The sequence below is a fragment of the Puccinia triticina genome, chromosome 4A (assembly GCF_026914185.1).
Source record: "Puccinia triticina chromosome 4A, complete sequence".
In the NCBI taxonomy this organism is placed as follows: Eukaryota; Fungi; Basidiomycota; class Pucciniomycetes; order Pucciniales; family Pucciniaceae; genus Puccinia; species Puccinia triticina.
The window spans coordinates 205,623-212,836 of record NC_070561.1 but is presented as its reverse complement, the minus strand read 5'-3'; the positions used below and the strand labels follow the sequence as shown (position 1 = coordinate 212,836).

At 53.5% G+C, this 7,214-nt stretch overlaps 4 protein-coding genes across 4 annotated transcripts; all 4 read left to right on the top strand.

The window, feature by feature from the left end:
• On the top strand, positions 1 to 2,290 carry PtA15_4A19 (uncharacterized protein; the record flags this gene model as incomplete). Its single annotated transcript, XM_053168059.1, has 8 exons — positions 1 to 102; positions 384 to 556; positions 622 to 712; positions 786 to 996; positions 1,084 to 1,522; positions 1,623 to 1,905; positions 1,966 to 2,166; positions 2,240 to 2,290. 8 exons carry the CDS (start codon positions 1 to 3, stop codon positions 2,288 to 2,290), a joined length of 1,551 nt encoding a protein of 516 aa, XP_053019126.1.
• Positions 2,291 to 2,732: 442 nt separating this feature from the next.
• PtA15_4A18 (uncharacterized protein) lies at positions 2,733 to 3,155 on the top strand (the record flags this gene model as incomplete). The annotated part of the gene is made up of 1 exon (XM_053168048.1): positions 2,733 to 3,155. One exon carries the CDS (start codon positions 2,733 to 2,735, stop codon positions 3,153 to 3,155), a length of 423 nt encoding a protein of 140 aa, XP_053019125.1.
• Positions 3,156 to 3,664: 509 nt separating this feature from the next.
• Positions 3,665 to 5,066, top strand: PtA15_4A17 (uncharacterized protein; the record flags this gene model as incomplete). Its single annotated transcript, XM_053168037.1, has 3 exons — positions 3,665 to 3,849; positions 3,941 to 4,665; positions 5,050 to 5,066. 3 exons carry the CDS (start codon positions 3,665 to 3,667, stop codon positions 5,064 to 5,066), a joined length of 927 nt encoding a protein of 308 aa, XP_053019124.1.
• A 532-nt stretch (positions 5,067 to 5,598) lies between these two features.
• On the top strand, positions 5,599 to 6,957 carry PtA15_4A16 (uncharacterized protein; the record flags this gene model as incomplete). Its single annotated transcript, XM_053168026.1, has 2 exons — positions 5,599 to 6,423; positions 6,505 to 6,957. The coding sequence occupies 2 exons, from the start codon at positions 5,599 to 5,601 to the stop codon at positions 6,955 to 6,957; spliced, it is 1,278 nt and encodes a 425-aa protein (XP_053019123.1).
• Between the last annotated feature and the right edge of the window lie 257 nt (positions 6,958 to 7,214).

Below are 7,214 nucleotides of genomic sequence, written 5' to 3'. Positions count from 1 at the left end.
ATGGCTGCCCCTCAGGTCTCCCTCAACGGCTCCTCGCTCACCGCCCCCGGCCCAAACATCCAGGCTCATGCCGGCAAACGGATCAGAGGCCACTCACAAATGGTCAGCAACCCACTCAGTCTCAACCCTTTCACTGCCTTCCCCCCTTGTCCATGCCCTCCGTCTTAATGAGCATCGCCCTCGGGCCTTTGTGGCCTACCCCCAGCACCTTATCTAGCGGGATCTCTGGGCTCAGAAGCACGCTCATACCCCCATCCTCACATTCTGTCCTCGCCTCCCCAATAACTTGACCATCTCTCCCAAAAGTATCCATGCCCGTGTGCTGCTGCTGAAAATCGCTCAATCCAATACGAACAAGAACTGACGAAATTATCCGTTGATAGGATTTCAAATCAGCCACCACCGGTGTGGCCGCCAAGGCCATGCGCAACGAGCTATCGAGACTAGCCGAAGAAGTCTCCGATCCAAACTACCGCAAGGCCTTCGAGGCGGAGATGCAAGGCTTCTTCTTGCTCTTCAGCCGATATCTCCAGGAGAAGGCCAGAAACACGCCCCTGTGAGCATTCCACAAGTGTGATAGATCTTGTCCAGCACTCTTCTCTGACCACCCGATCATTCCAGCCAATGGGACCGTATCGCCCCTCCCGCCGCAGACCAGGTGGTCTCGTACTCCGATCTACCCGAAACGTCCGATCCTTCAATCTTGGACAAGGTACACCGATCCTTTTTTGTTTGTTCATCCTTCCCAAGAAGAAAGCTGAAGCCAACTATTATTCATCTCATAGCTCGCCGTACTCAAGTTGAATGGTGGTCTGGGCACCACCATGGGCTGTGTAGGTCCGAAATCGGCCATCGAGGTCCGGGATGGCATGACCTTCTTGGATCTATCTGTCCGCCAGATCGAACATTTAAACTTGGCCCACAAAGTCAATGTTCCATTCATCTTGATGAACAGTTTCAACACTGATGATGACACCGCCCGCATCATTCAAAAGTGTTAGTGGTGTTTTTTGCTCTGTCTGAAAAAAAGAAAAAAGAAAAAAGAAACTCCAAAAATCTAACAACTAGCACCTCTACATGCAGATGCCAATCACAACATCGAAATCATGACCTTCAACCAATCCCGATATCCGAGGGTCAACCGGGAAAGTCTCTTGCCGGCCCCACGCACGGCGACGGGGGACAAGTCTGCCTGGTACCCACCAGGCCATGGGGACTTGTACGATGCGATCACGAACTCGGGTCTGTTGGACAAGCTGCTTGCAGCCGGCAAGGAATACATCTTTGTCTCCAACTCGGACAACCTGGGTGCCGTCTTGGATACCAAGATCATGCAACACATGATCGACTCTCAGGCCGAGTTCATCATGGAAGTCACCGATAAGACTAAGGCTGATGTCAAGGGTGGAACGTTGATCAACTATGACGGTAATATCCGGCTCTTGGAAATCGCCCAGGTTCCAAACGATCACGTCGAAGACTTCAAGTCGGTCCGCAAGTTCAAGATCTTCAACACCAACAAGTCAGCGCTTCTCTTTTTCTCAACAGAACAGCAACAAAAAAAAAATACGGGTTTGAAAAAACACCAGAATTGATGTCGTTTTTTTTTCTGATTTGTCCAGCTTGTGGGTGAACCTTCGAGCGTTGAAGCGAGTGATGGAATCGGATGGGATGGAGTTGGATATCATCGTCAACAACAAGGTGGCCGAAAATGGCGAGGCGGTCATCCAACTGGAGACGGCAGCCGGAGCGGCGATCCAACACTTCAGGAATGCACATGGGGTCAACGTGCCTCGGAGCAGGTTCTTGCCCGTCAAGAGTTGCTCGGATCTCTTGCTGGTCACTAGTGATTTGTACCAGCTCGAACATGGTAGATTGGTGATGAACGAAGCAAGGATGTTCCAGGTACGCTCTTTTTTTTTTTTTTCTTGCTTGACGCTTGAGCTGATTTGGTGATGGTCTCAGTCTACCCCGGTGGTCAAGCTCGGTGACCACTTCAAGAAAGTGGCCGCTTACCAATCCCGATTCAAGAACATCCCGAGCATGTTGGAGCTCGACCACTTGACGGTCAGTGGGGATGTGAAGTTTGGGCGCAAGGTGACCTTGAGAGGCACTGTGATCATCGTGGCTAACGAAGGCAGCAAGATCGAGATCCCAGATGGCACAGTTCGTTTTTACCAATTGTTTCTCCCGCCTTCGCATTCAAGCCAGTTCCTGACTCGACTTCTTTTCTTCTTAGATCTTAGATAACAAGTTGTTGACCGGTAACTTGTCGATAATCGACCACTAGATCAGTATCTATCCAGATAAAAAGAAGACACATCCACTCCTCTTATTCTTCTCTTCATTATTATTATCAGTATTATTATTATCAGTATTATTATTACTATTACTATTGCCGAGAAAGCCGGCTAGATAGATGGCATTATATAAAGAAGAAACGCATGTTCAAGTATATAAGCGACTTTGTGTCGAGATGAATTATATATGTACAGCTTTGTATGACTTGAAAAAAAAAGCCAGCTGATGATCAGATGAATGAAACTATCTAATGGTTATTTGTTCTAGATACTCGGTGGTTGTTATCATTATTTAGTGTTGTTGTTGTTGTTGTTGTTGTTTAGATCATGAGTAATTATGACTGTTTCGACATGATTGGGTGTGTGCAAACCTAGCTAGGTGTCTTTGGGGTGGCCGACGAGGAAGATCCGAGGGCAGAGCCACCGCAGAAGATGTCTCCCAACCATCCCAGCCGGAGCGGCAGAGCCATCACCGGCCATCCCCGCCGACTCATCAACCGGCTGCTGATACTCAGGATCATCTGGATAGCCACCCTGCTCTGGGCAGAATGGATCTACTTCGATCGGACCATCAAGACTTGCCAATGGCCACGACCACCGGGAGCACCGAGCGGAACCGAACCATTCCATGTTCTCATCATCGCCGATCCTCAGCTGCCTTCGACTGACTACTCCTATCCAACCAGGATACTTCCGCTACGCTGGCTGAGTATCAAGATCATCGACCAGTTCATCCGGAAATCTTGGAGGCTCGTCATCAAAAATACCAAGCCTCATGCTGTTGTCTTCCTCGGGGATCTACTGGACGGCGGGATCGCAGCCACCGATCACACCAAGTCAGCAGATTACATGTAGATTGAGAACTATTTTCGAAAAATCATGAGCGGCTGATCAAAGATGCGGATTTATTTCTATTCAGGTTTCAAACTTATGTCGACCGGTTCTACCACACCTTTCCAGTCCCACCACACCTCAAATCAGCAGCAGCCAATACGAGCCAACCCAATGCCCCAGCGGCGCGTGTGATCCATCTGGTGGGAAACCATGACGTAGGACTATACCCATCCACCCCGGCCGAGAGATCGTCCGAGGCCAGGCAACGCTTCAAGAACACCTGGGCTCCCGGAAAGCTTAACGGCCGTGTCGAATGGGCTAACCATACGATCATCTGGATCGATGCTCTCAGTCTGATCGAAGAAGCTAAAAGAAAGGCTGCCGGAATGGTGGGCGATGATAAGGAGGGGGAAGTGAGCCGGTTCGTGAAGGAATTGGATGGCCGTGAGTGACTGTTGTTTCATGTATAGGAGAGGCTCTGGGTTGCTGCAGATATTCATTCATTCATTCATTCTGTCTCTTAAGAGGACATGCTCCTACCCAAAGTTCTGTTGACTCATGTCCCGCTCTGGAGACCCGAGGGCACGTCGTGTGGGCCACTGCGAGAATCACGACGAGAGATCCACCAGGGTGCTGGGGTAAATTACCAGAACGAAATCCCGGACGGGCCGACGAAGATGCTCTTGGAAAAGATCCAGCCCAGCTTGGTATTCAGGTAAGTCCTTTATATGACCTCAGGGGCTATGTAGGTGTAGTGAGGAGGAAGCTGAAAAAAAAAAAAAAAAAAAAAACGCGGGGGACACTAGTGGTGATGACCACGATTATTGCGAGGTAGTTCACACGCTTCCATCCACTTCTCTGGCCAACCCATCGCCGCTCTCGATTCACGAGATCTCAGTCAAGTCGTTCTCGATGGGGATGGGAGTCCAGGAGCCAGGCTACCAGCTGTTGACGCTATCGAATCCGGCGCGGTTCGGGCGGGCGCCGGATGAGCAGACGACGTTCCACCGGCCGTGCCAGCTGCCGAACCAGGTCCGGATCTACACGCATCTCTATGTTCCGCTCTTCCTGGCGAGTCTGGCGGTGCTCTTCGGGCCGGGACTCTGGAGGCTGATGAGACGGTGGTCGCGGGCGGGGGGGAGCAGTCGGGAGCAGGCGCGGATGAACGGGCTGCCGATCCACCACCACCGGGCGCAGCAGCGGCACCGGAAGTCTCTCTCGCGGACGCTGATGTTCACGAAGGCTAAAGCTCAGGGCGAGGAGATCTCGTCGAGCTCGTCCTCGTCGGCCGACGAGGGCCGCTCGGACGAGGAAGCCGGCCCGCGCTTCCAACGGGCCCGACGCAGCGCCAGTCTCGGGCTGGCCATCGGGCTCGGCATCGACCATGGCGACGGCTTCCACTCCCCGAACAGCGGCCTGCTCAGCTACCATTCGCCGGTCGACTCCGGCCACGACGACCAACGCTTCTCTCACCCTTCGCCCGCCCTGCCTGTCGACCATGCCCACAAGCTCCGGAGATCGATCGAGCTCGGTCAGCAGGACCCCAGCTCCTCCTCTGCACACTACCCCCCTCATCATCTTCACGGGCGCAGTCTTAGCAGTCGCTTCCAGACTTCCTCAACCATCCCCGCCTCCTCCTCCTCTTCCTCCTCCCCACCTTCTTCTCTATCTCCAGACCGACTCTGGCTCAGGATCCTCAGAGTGCTGGTTGGGCGTCGACTGTCTGAGGATCTCAGCCGATGGCTCCTCCACCGTCGCTTCCTTCGTCTCCACCATTCTTCTGCCTCTTCTTCTTCGTTTGCTAACCATCGCCATCGTCGGCGGAAGAAGACCAGCCGCCATCCGCTACTCCGAGCCTTCCTTGACCTGCTTAGCTTGCTTTGGGTTGTTCTCTTGGTCTATCTTTTGATCTTAGTCTCGTTCGATCTTTGACTGTCCATATCTTTTCTCTCTACATAATTATCATCACTCGCATTCAGACACACAAAACCGCCTTGTTTTAGAGTAGTATATACACAGATGGGCTACGCCATCAGAAACGTTCGCATTTATCATGAACTGCGAGTGGACAGTCGATTATCCGATGATCATGTCCCTGTGGGTAGATCGATACATACGTTGCCCGGATGTGCCTCGCCTGGCTCTTTGTATGTATTTATGCATTTCGTTGCCCGGCGTGATGATGACGGCAGTATGTATTTTTTTTGATTTGCTCAGTCAGTCGACGCGCCTCCCGAGGTAAGCCAGGATAAGCCCGTGACTTGGCCAGCAGACTGGCTGATGGCCGCATGAAAAGTGTCGAGTTAACTTGCAAGTTGCCCTGATTCCGCTCAGTCAGCCACACGGTCCGTCCGGATGGCCAGCCGTCATGCACTCGGCTGTGTCTCCGCTGGCGGGGTATATAAGCAGTCCTCCCCCAGCCCGTCAGTGTCTGGGGGCTGTTTTTTATTTATTTCGTGCCAGGATGGTGCACAGACGCCGGCACAGCCGCTCCTCGACCAATATGGCCCCCGCCACCAGTCTGACCCCGCTCCTCCTGCGCAAGTCGAGGAAGACTGCGCTCAGCAGACTGCTCGTCCACCAGCAGCATGCCGCCGAGCCTGCCCCGCTCCTCCCGCCGAAGCGCCCGCTCTTCTCCGACGGCTTGCTGCGTGTCCCCGGCAGCCAGGCTCTTCGCAGGCCCCGCATCAGCCGGTCCGGGCCGCCCCCCGCCGGCAGCTCCTCCGGCGCGGCCTCCTGCAACCAGCCCGCCGTCGGCCCACCCAGCCAATTCTCCGTCTGCCTCAGCCGATCCTCCTCCGCCCTCCCCAACGCCTCCCCGCTCTCCCTCTGGCAATCCGCCGCCGGCGGCTATTCGTTCCAGTTCAACAAACGCTCCCCCTCCTCCTCCTCATTGAGATCCACCAATCTCTCGTTCTACTCCGCACAGGAATCCTTGTACGACCACCATCCTCCCCTCGACGCCGTCCCCGTCATCTCCAAAGACTTCATCCTCCCCCCAGAGTACAAGCACGACCACCCGCAAGCCCGTTCTCGCCCCAGTTCCTCCAGACGCTCTGCACCCTCAGACCCATCGCCACCATCCGATCCGGCCACCACTGACGAGTCCTCCTTCTATTGTCGCGGACTCTCAAGCTCCCAAATCATCCAGGCCGACTCCAACTCCCAGCCAAGCGACCCAGCCCGCTCCCAAGTCTCCCATACCGACTCTAGCTCCCAATCCAGCGATCAAGCCCGCTCTCAACAGCCCAGCGAGTCTCAGTCGAGCGATCGCGGAGCACCAGCAGCAGTAGAAGGCCAGAAAAAGATCACCGCCCACGGCCATTCGATCATCAAAGCGATCGATCAACTCGACCTCTCCCCAAGCTAGTCGGACTCGGCCATCAGTCAACACGATTCGAAGGAGGTGAAGGAGGAGGGTGATAACCATCATGAGGCCAGCTTCGAAGTCACTCGCAGACCCGTCTCCCATTCCCAAGACGAACTGGTGATCAACATCAAAAAACGAGCATCAGCCAACAACTCTGACCACAACCCATCACCAAGAACCGCTGGCCCACCTGAGCCGGAGTCTGTCTCAACACTCATCCCCCATCACACCCATCTCGCCGACAACTCGGGGCTCTTCAGATGTCCGTTCGTCAGAAGGATGGCCGCCAACCTCGGCCCCGACTTTCTCATCTTCAACGACAAACGCAAGAAGCTTCAGTCCGAGCTCCTTGCTAAAATTCGCACCAAGTTTCAACGCGATCAGCCCCACTCTCCTAAAAAATCACCCCAATCATCATCATCATCCCCACGTGGCTCTCCTACTCGCAGTTGATTATTAGTTCATCTGCTTCTCCGCAAAAACATTAGTTAAAAGACCTATTTTTAAAGGTTTCCTCTACATCTATTCTTCGGTTTGTAAGAGTTTCACATGTACTTCGTCTGAACAAGCACACTCCTGACCGCTAGCTGCCAATATCAACCCGTGCTGCAAGCTCAAAAGACATGTGTTGATAAAACTCATCAGTACATACTAAGAGTCCCACTGCTGTCAATTGTGATGATTTCTCTATCTATCCAGGTATCATAGCA